This window comes from Syzygium oleosum, unplaced genomic scaffold, assembly GCF_021117445.2.
Source record: "Syzygium oleosum isolate NSW1041296 unplaced genomic scaffold, Sole_v2.1 Sole_v2.09, whole genome shotgun sequence".
In the NCBI taxonomy this organism is placed as follows: domain Eukaryota; kingdom Viridiplantae; phylum Streptophyta; class Magnoliopsida; order Myrtales; family Myrtaceae; genus Syzygium; species Syzygium oleosum.
In genome coordinates, this window is record NW_026607493.1 from 4,233,132 (window position 1) to 4,250,082 (window position 16,951).

General features: G+C 39.3%; 1 protein-coding gene across 1 annotated transcript; it reads left to right on the forward strand.

Moving 5' to 3' along the window:
* Positions 1–13,564: 13,564 nt before the first annotated feature.
* LOC115673616 (glutaredoxin-C11) lies at positions 13,565–14,285 on the forward strand. The gene has a single exon (XM_030595825.2). It carries the CDS (start codon positions 13,850–13,852, stop codon positions 14,156–14,158), a length of 309 nt encoding a protein of 102 aa, XP_030451685.1. The 5' UTR covers positions 13,565–13,849; the 3' UTR covers positions 14,159–14,285.
* The last annotated feature ends 2,666 nt before the right edge of the window (positions 14,286–16,951 follow it).

Here is a 16,951-nt window from a genome sequence, read left to right on the forward strand (position 1 = left end):
GGCTTGAGGGTTCAAATCTTGTTGCAACCAGTCGATGGAGTTTGACTCTTCATTCTAGAGAATGTGTCAATATATTGAGCAATCTCAAAGAATAAGGTCACCAAAGAACTGACGATCTTAATCTTAGTTTAGTCCTCCCGATGATTAGATCACACGGATTTGGCGATGCCGGTGAATCTAGTCTATCAATATGGACGACAACATACAAATTAAGTATGGTATGGAAACATAATAACAGGACAAATTCATATATATTTTCTACCCTCACGACGTTCTGGTAGTGATCATCCGTTTCCACACGACGAGCAACAACCAAACAATGATGTAAAACAAGAGGAAGGGGTTCAAGTTTGCATAAATTCTTTCTCCGTCTTCTCTCTTGATTCCTCGCTATGAACTCCAAAACGACATGGAAGCTCAAGGCTAGCTATTGCATTATGTGCAGCCAATGTTTCTTTGGAATGACCGACCATTTAAGATCATAAGTTAATTCAAGAAATAAAGCCTAAGTCCATACTTAAGAATGCATTTTCCAAAGCGCCAAGACGCAATCGTTCAAGGAATTATAGAGTTTCCGACTACGGTGCCATAGTTAAGTACGTATGGACGTATACGTTACTCTCACATTTTCAACACTTCAAAAACAATTGAAGCCCCATCTTAGTTTGTTCGAAGAAAGATTGTTCGAGCTAGCTTTACTGGCGGCAGCGAGTCTGTTGTTGGTATTTGTTTTTAATACATGCAGCGGAAGATGTCCAAATCAGCATTCAACAGCAGCGAGCTCGGCGGGTATGAGACTTGGCGCACGTGGCGGCGCGTGGGGAGGATTCCTATCTGGCTTTTCTGAAGGCGACGAGTCCGATGGTGATGTCTATACTCCGAAATTACCAGTGGAAGAGTCTCAAACGGCAACTGAAGCTGCAAATTGGAGGGTGAAATCGGAGCGACGTGACCAATGCAGTTGGCGTCATGATGACTAAGAACCGTTCAATGCGGCTGGCATTACTAATACTAAGTTAAGATTTGTGAACGAAGAGAAACATAATATTCTATTCATTAGCAAGTGAAGAGAATATAAGCCTATTTATAGTGTTTGACGGAAAATTTTAAAAAGAGATGACTCATTTTGCGACTGAAAAATTCCGCCGCTACTAGGTGTCGCCGCAAAATAAATTTAACGAACATAAATTCTGCCGCAAAATTAGCCATGAATACAATCCGTCGCGAAAATTCGTCGCAAATATTTCGTCGCAAATTTGCGACGAACTCTATCCGTCGCAAAATCCGTCTCAAATTTCGTCTGAAATTCGTCGCAAAGTCGTCGCAAATTTCGTCGCAAAATTAGCGACGAATACAATTCGTCGCAAAGTTCGTCACAAAAATTCGTTGAAAAATGTATTCGTCGCAAATTAGCGACGAACTGTAATGATCACAAAATTCGGCTTAAAATATTCGCCGCTATGTTTACATCATTTCGGCCATAAATTCTTGTACATATCAAACAAAGGAGACAATGACATATAATTGAAACAGAAAAACGAACAAACCATAAATTCTGACAAACAAGCCACAATGACATATAATTGAAACAAATAACTGAAGGAAAGTTACAGAGTCTGACATGATGAGATATTCAATCTTACAATACATTCAAAACATGAACTAAGAGACGAGACAACCATAGAAGACGCAGAAAAACCATACACAAGAAGACGCTGACTTTGATACGATGGCAGGACACCAAAAGTAGTCACTTTTGTCGAGACCGAGGAAATGTCGATACATAAATCAGTCCGAATATAAAAGAAGCGTTTATGCATGGATGTGGAACTAGGTGTAAAATAACAAGAGAGTTAACAAAAATACGTTTCAGGACGAACATAAATGTTCTTACTTATGAATATGAGTGAAATTATGAAAAACCAAGATTATGAAGCAAGCTTACCCCCGATTTTGAGAATTTCAACTAGAAAGACCGAAGAAAATCATCATCATCATCATCATCAGCATTCTCGGCATCAATGTGTTGGTCATCATTGTGCCCATCACCTACTAGATTGGCTGGAGGTACAGGAGGATCGTCATAGCGATTGAGGTTAAGGTGTTGCATAACGAGTCTCATTTGTTGTTCTAAGTTATTTATTTGTTCGTCCTTTTGAACAAGTAAATTATTCAGACGATACACTTCTTGGGTCAATTGCTCGTCTTGTCGTGGCTTTCTTCGACCAGTCGTAGTGGATGATGAACTTCCAGGATTATTCGGCATGTACATCCTTGACAACGATCCCATCCCAAATATTTTTCCTTTTTTCACCCCACCCGTTGCCTCCATCCATAATGCCATATTATCAACTAGTGGCCTAGACTCAGGACAATCATCACTACCACTAGCACTGCTCATTAAAAGTTCATCATATTTTTCCTACATTAACAATGTAGATGAAAATAAAATCACTATATATATACATATATCTACCATAAATATTGAAAGTATTCACAGTTTTCATTATAGTTTACATATAAGCCAAAGTATAACCTTACATACCTTAACAGCTTTTGCTCGATCGCCAGTCCATGTCTTATCTTTCTTTTGAAATGTGCGTTCAAATGTAGCTGCAAATGTGGGTTCCGTCCCCAATTCTTGTGCCTACAAAATGTAAACATGAGTCATTAAATTAAATTAACTTATAACTCATTTAACAGACTTACCAGTCATTTGCGATGCTCCGCAATGTTGATAGAACCCCCGACATATGTGGTGACCCATCACTAGAGCTAGAAGATCGATTCTTCTTATTCCGCTCACGAGTTGCCGACTGTTCGGATGCCCAAAATCTGTTAATTGCCGCCCAATTGTCAGCTGTAAAGAAAGACGGCTTCACTTGCTTGATCTTCGCTCTATTCATGACATTTCGCATAAAATCACCGTTTTTCTTATCGAAAATTCTTCTCACTTCATTGTCTTCCGCTTCCTCCCACTTGAACTTCCGCTGCAATGAATAAAAACACAAATTGAAAGTTATTATGATGATTACATATCCATAACCATGCACCAGACAAATATAGACAGATTTTGTAAAGTTCATGTCGGGGAAAATATCTGGTCCTTTAGGTATCGAAAACTACAGAGTTGTTCTGGTCCCTTTACATCATTCTTGACCATCAATATACTACACCAAACTTAATTGGTGAGAAAATAAAATATGTAAAACTTACCTTGAACTCATTCCACCACATTTCTTTCACTTCTTGTGGAACACTTCTGTAATTAATATACTCTCCCATCCAAAAGTTTCTTACTATTTTGTTCAATTCCCTCACAACAGACGGAGCATCCGTGAATCTGCAATCATACGGATATTGTGCAATATCGACAATTCAGTTGACATCAATATCTAAAGCCCTAAATATTACATATACTAAAATAAAAATGAAGTACTTACGAATCTCCAAATGGGCATATGAAGAATCGGGGGCTGCGGGCGGCCGCCGATCGCCGACGGCAGGCGAGGGGGCTGCGGGGACGGGCGACGGGCGGGAGCGCGGGGGCGGGTGCGAGGCCGGGTGGCGACGGCGGACGAGGCTGCGACGGCGGCAAGGCGAGGGAGCAGCGCAGATCGGGCTTGGGCGGCGTCGGGGAAGGGGGTAATAATATCATAATTTCCGACGGAAATTGAAGTTCCGTCGCAAATTTGCGACGGACTTTCTATGTCCCGTCGCAAATTTGCGACGGAACTCCTCCTTCCGTCGCAAATTTGCGACGGACTTTGAATGTCCGTCGTAAATTTTCCACCGACAAAAAATTCCCGACGGAAAAAAAAATCCGTCGCAAGCAACGTAAAAAAAAATCCGTTCGCAAATTTCGAACCGCAAAAATTCCCTCGCAAAATTTGGGACGGATCAGTATAGTCCGTCGCAAATTTGCGACGGATCAGTATAGTCCGTCACAAAATTTGCGACGGATAGGTTGAGTTCTGTCGCAAAATTTGCGACGGACATAATTTAATCCATCGCAAATTTGCGACGGACTATACTGATCCATCGCAAATTTGCGACGGAACTCCACTTTCCGTTGCAAATTTGCGACAGATTAAATTATGTCCGTCGCAAATTTTCGACCGACAAAAAATTGACGACGTAAAAAAAAATCCGTGGCAACTTTGCGATGGAAATAAAAATCCGTCGCAAATTTGCGATGGATTAAATTATCCGTCGCAAATTTCGAACGGTAAATTTTCCCTCCCAAAATTTGCGAAAATTTGCGACGGACCAGTATATTCCGTCGCAAATTTGCGACGGACTCAAGCTGTCCGTCGCAAATTTGCGACGGAATATACTGGTCCGTCGCAAATATGGACATACTACATATCGTTGTAAATTTGTGACGTCTTTTTTTCGGTCAAAAATTTAGCATATCATTTATTTGGGTCCTAAATTTGCCACGTCGTTTTGTCAATCCAAAATTTTGGCATCTCAAATTTTGCAATGGAAATTAGAATATCGGAAATGTTAGGGCACGTTAATAATATTTGACTTGTCGACATTTAGGGACAAAATTTCGGATGATCAATTAAAATAAAAAGGATAATCGACAATAACAATAATAAAAAAGCACAATAACAATAATAACAAGAACAATAATGATAACAACCAAAATAGCACTTGTAGCGTTAATAATTACACATCTATAGTGTTTTGTGACAAAAATTTTAATCTTCATCTTCGTCTTCGTCTTCGTCTTCGTCCTCGTCTTCGTCATCTGTCTGAAAATCAGATTCTGAATATTCTTGTACATTTAATTCGCAAATTTCAGTTGGATCCACATCTATCATTGCTCCACACGGATCTCGTAAAGTTGGTATGTTATATTCCTCAATTTCAACTGTGTTACACACTTCCTCTTGTTGGTAGGCTCTATCCTTCCAGTATTCCTCGATTTTCCTCCGTGCTTTGATTTTACATACAGCCCACCAATCAGCTTTGTCACGTTTCAAATTAGGATATGATGCATAACATACTTGAATTGCTTGTTGTGCCAAGACAAATGGTTCATACTTCATATACATTTTCTTGTGATTTATTTCAACCAAATTGAACTTCGTATGAACCTTCATTCCTTTGACCGGGTCGAACCACGTGCACTTAAATAACACAACCCGCATCATTAATGGTCCAGGGTACTCTATCTCTATGATTTCATCCAACAAGCCATAAAAATCATCTTCTGAACTGCTACCATCGGATGATCGAACAGTACACACCACTATTCATTGTGGATTTTTCCATTCCATATTCTTGAGTATGAAAATTATATCCATTTATGAAATATCTGGCCAACTTCGAACTCTTAACTGTGGACCCCATGACAGATGATATAGCAATCATTGCCCTCCAATTTCATCATAATTACTGTGAACCTAAGGTTACACATGCAAAGTCAATAATATATATTATACTAAATGATGTATATAATTTTAATAACTTGGTTTTGGTCCATAGGCAACTTACATATGTCTTGAACCATGCTGCAAATTGTTCATCGCACAAACGGTCAAACTCATTTGGTTGTAGTCCAAACATTTCAGATTGGAAAATCCTAATATTAAAAACCATATAAATATTAGCAAATATTTGACACACAAAACATATATTTGCAAATTTACACTTACTTGAAGTATGGCTCGACTTCGGACGGTTCGAAGAAAATATAAGTACGGGCGCATGAAATTCTTCGCCTGATAAGTAACGAAACTGACATGCACCGCTTGGTCGACCCAGATAATTGAAAATAGAGAACGCTGTGCAATTGGGATCAATAGGGCCCTCATCATTTCTGCCTGCTCTCCGCCTCTTGCACTAAACGTGCGGCTCAAAATAGTATGATGCAAATGTCGTCACTTCTTCCACAATATATGCATTACAAATTGAAGCTTCAACACGTGCCTTATTCTTCACTTTTTTCTTCAAATGATATAAGAATCTAGTTGAAATAGAAAGAAGCTTATCGGAACATATTATATGATAAACTAATTTGAACTGTATTTTAAAAAAAACATTACCTCTCAAATGGATACATCCATCGAAATTGGACGGGACCTGCAACTTTGGCCTCATAAGGCAAGTGAACTAAGAGATGCTCCATCGAATTAAAAAACGCTAGAGGAAATATCCTTTCTAAGTTGCAAAGAATAATTGGAATATCTCTCTCTAGTTTTTCCATGTGCGATGCTTTTAACACTGTCGAGCAAATATCATGGAGGAAATTGCTTAACTCTGTAATGGCGCCCCATACAAAGTTCGGTAGAACTTCCTTCAAAGCTATTGGAATTAGTCTTTCCATCAGGATGTGACAATCATGACTCTTCAAACCTGTGAACTTGCATTCATTCAAATCAACACATCTCCCGAGGTTCGAAGCATATCCATCAGGAAACCGCACAGATTTCAACCATTGACAAACAACTCGCCTCCGCTGCTTATCCAATGTATAAACCGCTTTCGATTTTGGTTCCCCGTTGCTTGCATCCACAACTAGTATTGGCCGATCGCAAATATCTCTCATATCTTTTCTTGCGTTCAAGTTGTCTTTTGTTTTTCCGGCGACATCCATCACAGTATTTATGACATTGTCGAAAACATTCTTTTCTATGTGCATGACGTCAAGATTATGATGAATAAGATGAGCCTTCCAATATGGTAGATCCCAAAATATACTGCGTTTTGTCCACTTATGTGTACTTCCGTACGCAAAAGTCGTGCCGTGCGGGTTCTCAACAACAGTTGGAAAGTCCTGCACAAGCTTCCAAATTTGATCGCAGGTCAACCTCATTGGTGGACGCGTTCTTTCAGTTCTATTCTTGATGAACTCTTTCTTATTCCTTCTGAAAGGATGACTTGGCGGTAAAAATTGTCTGTGACAGTCAAAATAGCTGGGCTTCTTTCCATGTTTTAATCTAAATGACTTTGACCTCTCCAAACATATCGGACATCCTAAGATCCCAGCTGTACTCCATCCAGATAACATTCCGTAAGCTGGAAAGTCATTTATCGTCCAAAGAAGGGCAGCCTTCATTACAAATGTTTGATCGGTAGAAACGTCATACGTAGGGACACCTTCAACCCATAGCCGTTGTAACTCCTCAATCAATGGTTGCATATAAACATCTATCAACTTTTCGGATTTTGCGGCCTGTCACGATCAATGTCAAAAACATATAAGGTGTCTTCATGCACATACCGGTGGAAGATTGTACGGCGTTAAGATAAGCGGCCAACATGAATAACTTTTTCCTGTTTTCCCAAATGGAGCAAATCCATCGGACAGCAGACCTAACCTGATGTTCCGAGGCTCCATCGCAAACTCGTGGTATGTTCTATCAAAATGTTGCCATGCCTCCGCATCCGAAGGATGACACATTAGACCCTCTTCTGTTTCATGATTTGTATGCCAAGTCATGTGTTCAGCAGTGGCTTTAGACGCATAAAGCCTTTGCAATCTGGGGATTAAGGGCAGATAAAACATTTGCTTGCATGGTCTACGCTTCTGATTACGACCCGGCCACCTGTTAATCTTGTACCTAGGTTGGCTACAGAATTTGCAAGATTCTGCATTTTCATTATCTCTCCAATATATCATACAACCCCTACTACGTACATCAATCCTTACAACCGGAAGACCTAAGTTGTCCACTAACTTTTTCATATCATAAAAATCACTTGGCATGATGTTATCACGAGGCAATGATTCCCGCATTACTTCAACAAAAGAGTTGAAGCAATCCGCAGACACATTATGCTCTGCCTTAATATTTAATAGTCGGGCTGTCACCAATAACTTAGTGTGGTCCTCACAACCTGGCCATAAAGGTTCATCTGCTGCTTTTAACACATCCCGGAACTGATTAGATTGAAAAGTTTCATTATAGACATTCTCATCAAAATCCGTTACTCCTATATCTTCCAATTGTGAAGTATGACTAGTACCCACTTGTTCACGTATAGGAGTAAAACTAGGACTTGCATGATTTGATTATGTGACAAAATTATAACTAGCTGCATCAATCACCATCCTCTCGTATGGGTTCAATTGCTCATAATAGCCACATTCTTCCCTAACTGAAAATTGGTCACTTCTTCCATATCTTTCATCAGATATAAATGGTTCACCATGGGAAGTCCAATTATAATAGTTCGGACTAAACCCAAATCTAGTAAGGTGTTCTCTAACTTGATCACACACAAGAAATTTACCATTACCGCACTTTTTACACGGACACCTTAACTTATTTCCATCCATGAACTCATATTTACTACTAGCAAAGTCTAAAAATAGTTCCAACCCAAGATCTGAAACTCATCTCGTCAATCCTTGACGTCCAGGTAAGTTCTTATTATACATCCAAGCCCTTTCTCTTTGCATTGTGTCTGTATTAAAATAAAAAATTATGGTAAAATATTTAAAATATCATATCTATTGTTCTTAATTAAAACCATAAAATTTTTGAAATTATAATTTTTGTTATTCACGCAACAATTAATATGAAATTGCAAAAATAGAAAAAATTACCATGTAAAGAAGACTTACCCAAATATTTGATTGAAATATTGGTAGGAGAAAGTGGTCAATTTGATGAGAATTGCAACGTCCACTTGGATTGCGAGACCTTCAATTAGACACATACCCAAAAAGAATAATCACTGAAGAATCATTTTTTAATAATTTTTAATGTGCGATGGAAATGTAATTCATCCGTCGCAAATTTGCGACAGATTCCTTTATTCCGTCGCAAATTTGCGACGGAATTTTCACTTATTCGTCACAAATTTGCGACGGAAATGGCCGTTCTGCCTCATCCAAAGGCCAGCGAGGTGTCCACGGTCGTTCAACCGGTGATGCAGATACGAAAAAAAAACAAACATAAACATATATAAAATAAAAGAAATTACAATTCAACGATGAATAGTCACGAAGCTAGCTAATGATACTTACCGGTACAAAAGCTTCACCGAGATTAATATATGCGTGCGCGAATTTTGCTGATTTCAGACATATGAAAGAGGGAGAAAAGCGAGAGAGAGCGAGAGAGAGAGATAGGGCTGGAATATCACGGGCTAATAAACTACAAATTTGCGACGGACGTGCGTTTTCATCGCAAATTTGCGACGGATTTGGCGACGGTTTTTTTTTCCGTCGGAAATTTGCAACGAAAATTTTGCGACGGATTTATTTTCCGTTGCAAATTTGCGACAAACTTATTTCCGTCGTAAATTTGCGATGGATTTTGCGACTGTTTTTTTTTTTCGTCGCAAATTTGCGACGGAATTAGCGACGGTTTTTTATTTCCGTCGCAAATTTGCGACGGAAAATATAATCCGTCGCAAATTTCGTCGTAAAATTTGCGACGAAAAATTTCCGTCGCAAATTACATGTTTTTTTGTAGTGTAGGCTTTACACTACAACTATCTAAACCAACAAATCAGGACCAATTAAGGAAAATATACATAATTACAAAATATCCTAAATATATCTCTAACAATAAGATAGACATAGCCAATCACAATATAGGATATGTGAGCTATCGATGTTCTTAGATGTGGATTTCAACCCACAAGATCTGGTAATTGCTTTAGTCTATTAAAAGATATTTGGGATAACTATTTTCGGTGAATGAATCGATATGATTCTCAATCAAACCAAGTTCTAGTTTCCACCAAGTGATAATCCAAGTTGGGTCCAAGCTCGTTTGTTGATTATCATATTCAATGAAACTTAACTTTAATAGGTCAAATGAGTGATATATCCATTGATAGATTGACACTTCACTCCACACATATCTACCCTAACATATCACTAGATGCGTGTACTATTTTATTTGACTCGGCATATACTTTTATTGAATAATACTTTTTTTTTCTTTCATATGAGATTAATTCATTAAGTTGGTAAATTCATCTAAGAATTGATAAATTTAAGACGTTTCTAAAAGGAACGAATAAAATTTGGTAATCAATAACGAGAGTTGATTAATAAATAAAAATAAATAAATTTGGTATATAATCAAATGAGAGTTGATAATGCAAAGAGAGGTCGAGGATGGAGCAAAGAGAGGAAGCGGATTAGTTTAATGTTTTTCTGACATGAGTAAATACTTAGCGATTACGTATTGATGGGGTGAACCTACATATGAGAGGGCATTAGGCAAAGTCCCGTGTCCTACAAACTTTATGGTGTTGAGAAATTAATGTATTCTAGTTATCTTTAACATATCAAGGGGCCTAAACTAGGGCTTTTCTCTTAGAGATATCCAAAAGTAAGGTACTAGACTTACGGTGCATATTTCAGCATATGGTATTACAGACAATGATTGGTACAGACTCCTAACGTGCATCTCACACTTGATGGCGGTGCGATTGTGGGAGTGCACTTAGAGTGTCGGGCTTCTGCTATGCGTCCTAACATAGAATTAAATGCACTTAGAGTGTCGGGCTTCTGCTATGCGTCCTAACATAGAATTAAATGAAACTCAACAACCCAACTATTTCCTCATAAATGCATGGGTAAATCATAAGGTATTAACATAAGGTAAGATATAGATATATAGCAAACATAAGTGATTAAATATGAGGACGGCCGTGCGGGGGTTCCCTGGGTTACCAAAAAATATATATATATGAGGGCGGCCATGAGCGGACATGCATCGCCATGGCCATATAATACGTTTGTTTTTTTTGGGTCAGATCCATAATATGTTTGACAGGGCATAATATCGTGCCAAAAAATGAATTGGCATATATATATAAAGCCACCAATCAAGGAAATGTTACGTATGCATTGAAACATGGCATATTCTTGATATAACAGGGGGATTCTCTCAGCTTTCTAGAGAGGAAGATGATAATGGCCAACAAGGATGAGATATGAAGGCATCTATTCCAAGCTAGAACTAGAAAAATTTCAGTGGAAATAAAAGAGAGAGAGAGAGAGAGATATATCATAGCATACTCTAGCGGAGTAAAAAGAATAATACAAAAGTGGCTTTACGAACCGTTTGATTAGAGAGATAGGGTGGTTATAATCCTTAAGAATAGATAAAGCGGCAAGCCGACAATGTATGCTATATTCAAAGAAAGGATAGAGAATACTCATTTTCTATCCCTCTTGTGCTTCGCCTCCTTTACGAAGAGGTCGATCTGAGAGGTTTGATCTGGCCTTTAACCTTCCTCAGAAGGCAATACTGAAATAGTGATAACCTCTCTCTCCCTGTTATACGGTCAACTGGACGTCGAGAAGATTTGGTTCTTCGCCATCAACAGAGGAGAGATGCAGAAGTCAAGCTTCATTCCACGCCATCCAAATGATGATGGAGACTTTTTAAGGAGATCAATGTAGTGTGGCGAACTTTTCAGAAAATCAACAATTTAATAACCGCAATTAGAATTTAGAATACCTAAAGTGAGAATCAAAATCATATATGCGGTTTGGCCGGTCACCGTCTTTGAACCGATCAGACGAACCCTTATGAAACCGAAGCCAGGTCTTCCTCTCTCGGACCGCCTCAAAATGGATAAATCGTAAGCGTATAAAATTAATGAGTAATTGACAAGGCAGCGTAACTTGTTTATCATGTGCATTCTAACAACTTCGTACATCCTAAATAACTGTCAAAATACTAGCTCGCACAAACCATTCAATCACATTTTATTGTCGAACCGAGATATGTTAAATTAAATATTTATTGATTGCATAATCTTATTTGGGCTATTCAATAAAGTCTCGTGTATATGTAAATTCCCTTGAATTGCCCCTTTTTCACAAACTCAAATATTATGCAAGTAATGTTAACCCGCTTTTAAAAGAATTTCTAACACTCCCAAACAGAGTAGGGTCTTAGCTTTAACAACATGCAATTATATGTCCAATTATAGGATCAAATATACATACTTTTAATGTATTTTTTGGCACACTACTTATTAATTGATAAATAATCTCTCTGATGTTAATTCAAAGAAACCTTCTGTTCCAAGTGCTTTTACTAAAAGATATACATCTCTACTATACAATAAATACTAATCAAATTGCTGGGAGCGCGCTATAAAGAGTCGAAACCTTTAATACATCCAATTAGAGCAGTTTTTCCTTAAAAGTTTAAGCCAATGAGTTATGAGCTAATTATGATATATTAACTACTACACACTGCACCAACTTTTCGATATTGAATTTTTATAACACAACCCACATGTATATCTCAATAATCTTCCCATTGCATATGAGCTCAATGTTAGATCCGTTCTCCCTTAATTCAAGTATTCTTCTGCATCAACATGTCTCAATTTGAATCTCCATTTTGTTGCTTTTGAGGATCGTAAGCCTTTATCCCCAGTCTCTTTTCTCTCCTTTTCTCCACCCCGAACCACAGGTTTCTTTTGCCAAATCGAACAATGAAAGCCTGCCCGATAATCGCATTGATCACGAAATTCCTTCTTTTTTCTCCAAACTGAACAACATGTCTCTTTCGCTAGATTAAACTATGAAGGCCGCTCGAAAATCGCTTTGGTCACGAAATTCATTCCTTAAGAAATTCACCAAACACCGATACATATAATGTGAGTGGATCGCTAATCAATCATCGACTCTGATGCCATTTATTTGGAGCGCGCAATATAAACCCGATACCTTCATTTGGAGAGATCATTAAGAGAGAACCAAAGTCAAAGTCCGTCGACATATTGAGTTAAACCGATCTCATTCAAAAACTTAAACTCGTGAATTATAGGCCACTAGGATTCATTAATTATCCCACGCTATACCAATTCTTCGATGTATGATATTTTTAACATAACTCACACGTGTATTTTAATATGAATACAGCTAAAGATTATATAATGGATAAAGCGGTTACTCAATCGAGGAATAATCTGCTCTCTCTCTCTCTTTTCCAATTTTTATGTCATACTGTACTTTTTTCCCCATTCCATGTTCTTTCACTTTAAAAGAATATAACCACCTGGAAGCTCCTGCAGGACCAAAAAGGAGAAAAGTTGGACATCTATATGGATAAACCCTTATCTTTCTCCACATCACCGAGACGATGCAACCACGGAAAACATGACGCAACCTCGACATAGATTCATTCAACTTTGATAAAAGAAAAGGATAGCTCATGCGGACTTTGTGCAATATGGGCGTGCGTGTCAATAAAAGTGGAATAAAATAAGAATGTCAAACGATATATGTGTAACATTGAAGCCAAAAAGAGCATAATATCGGGGCTAAATAAGAACTATCCCAATAGATAAAATTAGGGTTATGTGGACCGTGATATTCCTCTTGAATCTAGCCCTTTCTTCCTGGAACAAAGGAACCTATTGAGCATATATTAATACATTTCAGAGTAACTGTACTCGTATACTTTGTTGCCAACCAGAGCCGAAAGTGTTTGCCCCATAATTGTTTATTGAATTGTTCTTATTCCAATTCCCAGTTGATTGTACGGACTCTTCGAGAGATTGGAAGATCGTCATGTTGAGATGATGAATCAAAGCAACTTGTTTGCGTGGCACATGGTGTGTCCGAATCACCCAGTGAAATCATCGACAAGTGTTTCTCTTATCCAAAGCAAATATCTAAAAGAACTTTCTCTTTTATCCATTGTGGCATTAAAAATTCAACCCCCAACTCGCCAGTCCTTATAAATATGGAGCGATGAAGCCACCAAGTCCACCAAGGCAAGGCCTACACACACATTCAACACTCTTCTGAAGTTTCTTCATCTTCCTTAGAGAGTTCTTCAGCATTCTCTAGGTTTTCCTTGGCAGTCTACCAAGTGGTCATCTCTTAGCATTCGCTATAATGGACCGGGTAAAGGATTTGGCATCGAAGAAGGCGGCGGTGATCTTCACTAAGAGCTCGTGCTGCATGTGCCACAGCATCAAGAGCCTCTTCTACGAGCTCGGCGCGAGCCCCGCGATCCACGAGCTTGATCGCGAAGCGAGTGGGAGGGAAATGGAGTGGGCGCTACGAGGTCTCGGGTGTAACCCATCCGTCCCTGCCGTGTTCATAGGCGGCCGATTCATCGGCTCGGCTAAGGACGTCATATCTTACCATGTTGACGGGTCTTTGAAGCAAATGCTGATAGATGCAAAGGCCATATGGTTCTAGCGAAACAGACAGTGTAAATTAAAATAAGCTCCATATATGGAATCCATTTGTCATGTACCATATATGAGAAGCTTCATCCCAAACAGAAATGAAATGTTGTATCAAGAGCTAGCTCTTTCTCCCTTGAGTTTTCGTTTTAATGCATGGATGCGTTGCTCCAAACCAGAGCAAGATTATGGGAAAAGTGTTAACACAATGATATTTCGAGGAAGAAAACCACGTTCCTCACTTTTCTGTATTTCTTCTTATCAATTTTACAATGACCTAGAAGCGTATATATATACAAAGAAAAGAAAGAATCTTAAAAAATATATCCTCTAAACTAGCTAACTATAATCCTTGATTCTAGCTAATTACAATCATAAATATATTTTACAGCTCATTCTCACAAAAAGATCTTACGGTATGGAAATTACTAGAAGCATTAGGGTTTCATAGAGACGAGGAAATTAAGGTTTCATGGAAAAAGGGGAAACGCTCGCCATCCCTTTATCATAGGATTCTCTTCCCCCCCACAAACTTGGCGGAAAAAGATCTACTTTTTGTCGACGCATGCAATGTACGTATGTTAAGACTATCACTAAGTTGGTAATATACTTCAAGTATACTGATAAATAAAAGTTCGCAATAATGCATCGCTTCCGGCATCGTCACCCATCAAGAGAAGGAAATTATAAATGACGGAAAATGTTTATCAGAATAACCCAATATCACTAGGCCCAGCTGAATAAGATTGCTATCGTATAGTTAATGAAGTCTCTCCGAAAATGTGTGTTCCTTGGAGATCCGATGGGTCAGATGCTGTAGTTCCATGTTGCACGCTACACTGCATGGTATCAGGAGTGCGCGAAAAAAGTGATAAGTCGAAACTTTCTTTGTGGGTATCTCTCGCCCCTAGTCTCTAATAATTCCTCCCTATCCAGAAAAGAGAATATGGTAGCGAAACGCATATGCATCAATCACCTTTTTCCTCAAAGATGATGTGTACGTTTTATTCCGCCAACATCTATGGTATCAAAGCAAGTTGGATATGCGTGCATGCACATGAATGGGTGAACGAATTTATTGCATCATGGAATCCTGTATCAACTCATCAACTTCCGCAGATGGACTCGGTTCCCAAGGGGCGAACACAGGGTTTCAAATCGAGGAGGCGAGCTGAGAAATTTGCGCAGAACTGCAGCCAAGTGAGGGCGAATTGGAACTCATCACAAGGACACAAAAAAGTCAAGGTCTCTGCCGTATGGTCAACGGACTCTACGTGAGGGTACGTCATGGCTAGTTTCGATTCGAATTAAATACTTGGATATTTGCAACGCGCAATGATTCAAGAGCAACCGATGCATATAAACCCTCGATACTATATGGGATCCACCTGATTTAAGGATTTACTTTCGATCGATCATCCACACATGATATATCTTATAATCGCTTCGAATTGACATATGCCGTTGCTATGGTATACATATGCACTTGGCCGAATGTTTTCGCATTGCTGAGAGCAGCAATGATGTGTGAGATGCTGCGTGGGGTGTGCGAGATGCTGTTGAGATGGGACGTGCTCGTACGTGGGATGCTGCTGAGATCTATATATGCAATTGATCTTGCCTGACGCTGGATGCAAAATTATGAATAGGTGTTTCATGCACGGATTATTGGGCCGCCTAGAGGGCCTCAAGAGTTCATGCGACGAGTTCTTTGCCGACTGAATCTGCTGAACCGAACGCTCAAAGGCCTATATAGATCGATGTCCTCTACACCCGAGGAGTTGAAGACGCGGAAACCCACGTCTTTGTAGAACCCACCAGCAAAACCCTTCGTTTCTCCACAACCTGCCGTCGAAGTCCCTGCTTCTACAGAAACGGCAGATCTGGGCGAGGCCGTGGCCAGCGACCCTCACCCAGTGGCCAGCAAGAGCCCGACGACCCTCGCTAAAGAAAGAAAGAAATAAAAGAGAAGAAAAGTAAAAGAAAAAAAGGAAAAAAAAATATTTTAAAAATCGAGAAAAAATATTAAAATATTATTAAAAATTGTCCATGTTAGCGGCGACCGGCCACGTAAGATGACCAGGGTCCATAGCAGCGATTTCTGTCCAAAATCGGCCAAATAGGCTTAATTGGCAAAATCGAAAGGTTTAGGACTAAATTGCAAAAGTGCAAAAAGTTTAGCACTTTTTGGACAATTTTCCCAAGTGAGAAAGGACGGCACTTTTCTAGTAGTTCAAATGAGTCTGTCGCTCTAATAATCAAGTCTTGTAAGTTTTGTCTATCTATCTTTGTCTTGTATTTATATGTCTGAACCAACTCTCGTCCTCGTGCTGTCACCCCCGGGCGTCGCCCACCGACCAACCCATGATTTGTATCCTCGTCTGAGTCGTCTCTCTCCTCAAGGCTCACGACCACTGTAGATGGCATCGCTGGTCGTGGTCGACACAAATCTAAGGTTGCTAATGGCCGGCAAGGCCGAATTTGGGCTTGTGGACATCAAATCCAACATCCTAAGCCCAGATCCGACACGTAATGCACAAGCACGGAGGGTAAAGCTCGATGGCTTGGGGATCAATGCTCGGTGCCGAGCTTGCGACAACAGGGAGCAGCACAAGGCGGGCAAGCTGTTATAGTGGTGGCCGGAGGTGGTGGCGCAGCTGATCGTCGTCCCTTGCATTGGTCGACTCTGCAGTTTTTTCCTCAGATGAAGTTGATTTAGTCGGAAGTGTCATGTGGTCTTGTCATTTGTCCACGTTGGACTTCAATTTAAAAAAAAAAAAATGACACATCGGACTCAAAAATTTCA

Excerpts from the sequence above, each read along its gene's own strand:
- LOC115673616 (XM_030595825.2), top strand. The coding sequence starts at position 13,850 with ATGGACCGGGTAAAGGATTTGGCATCGAAGAAGGCGGCGGTGATCTTC.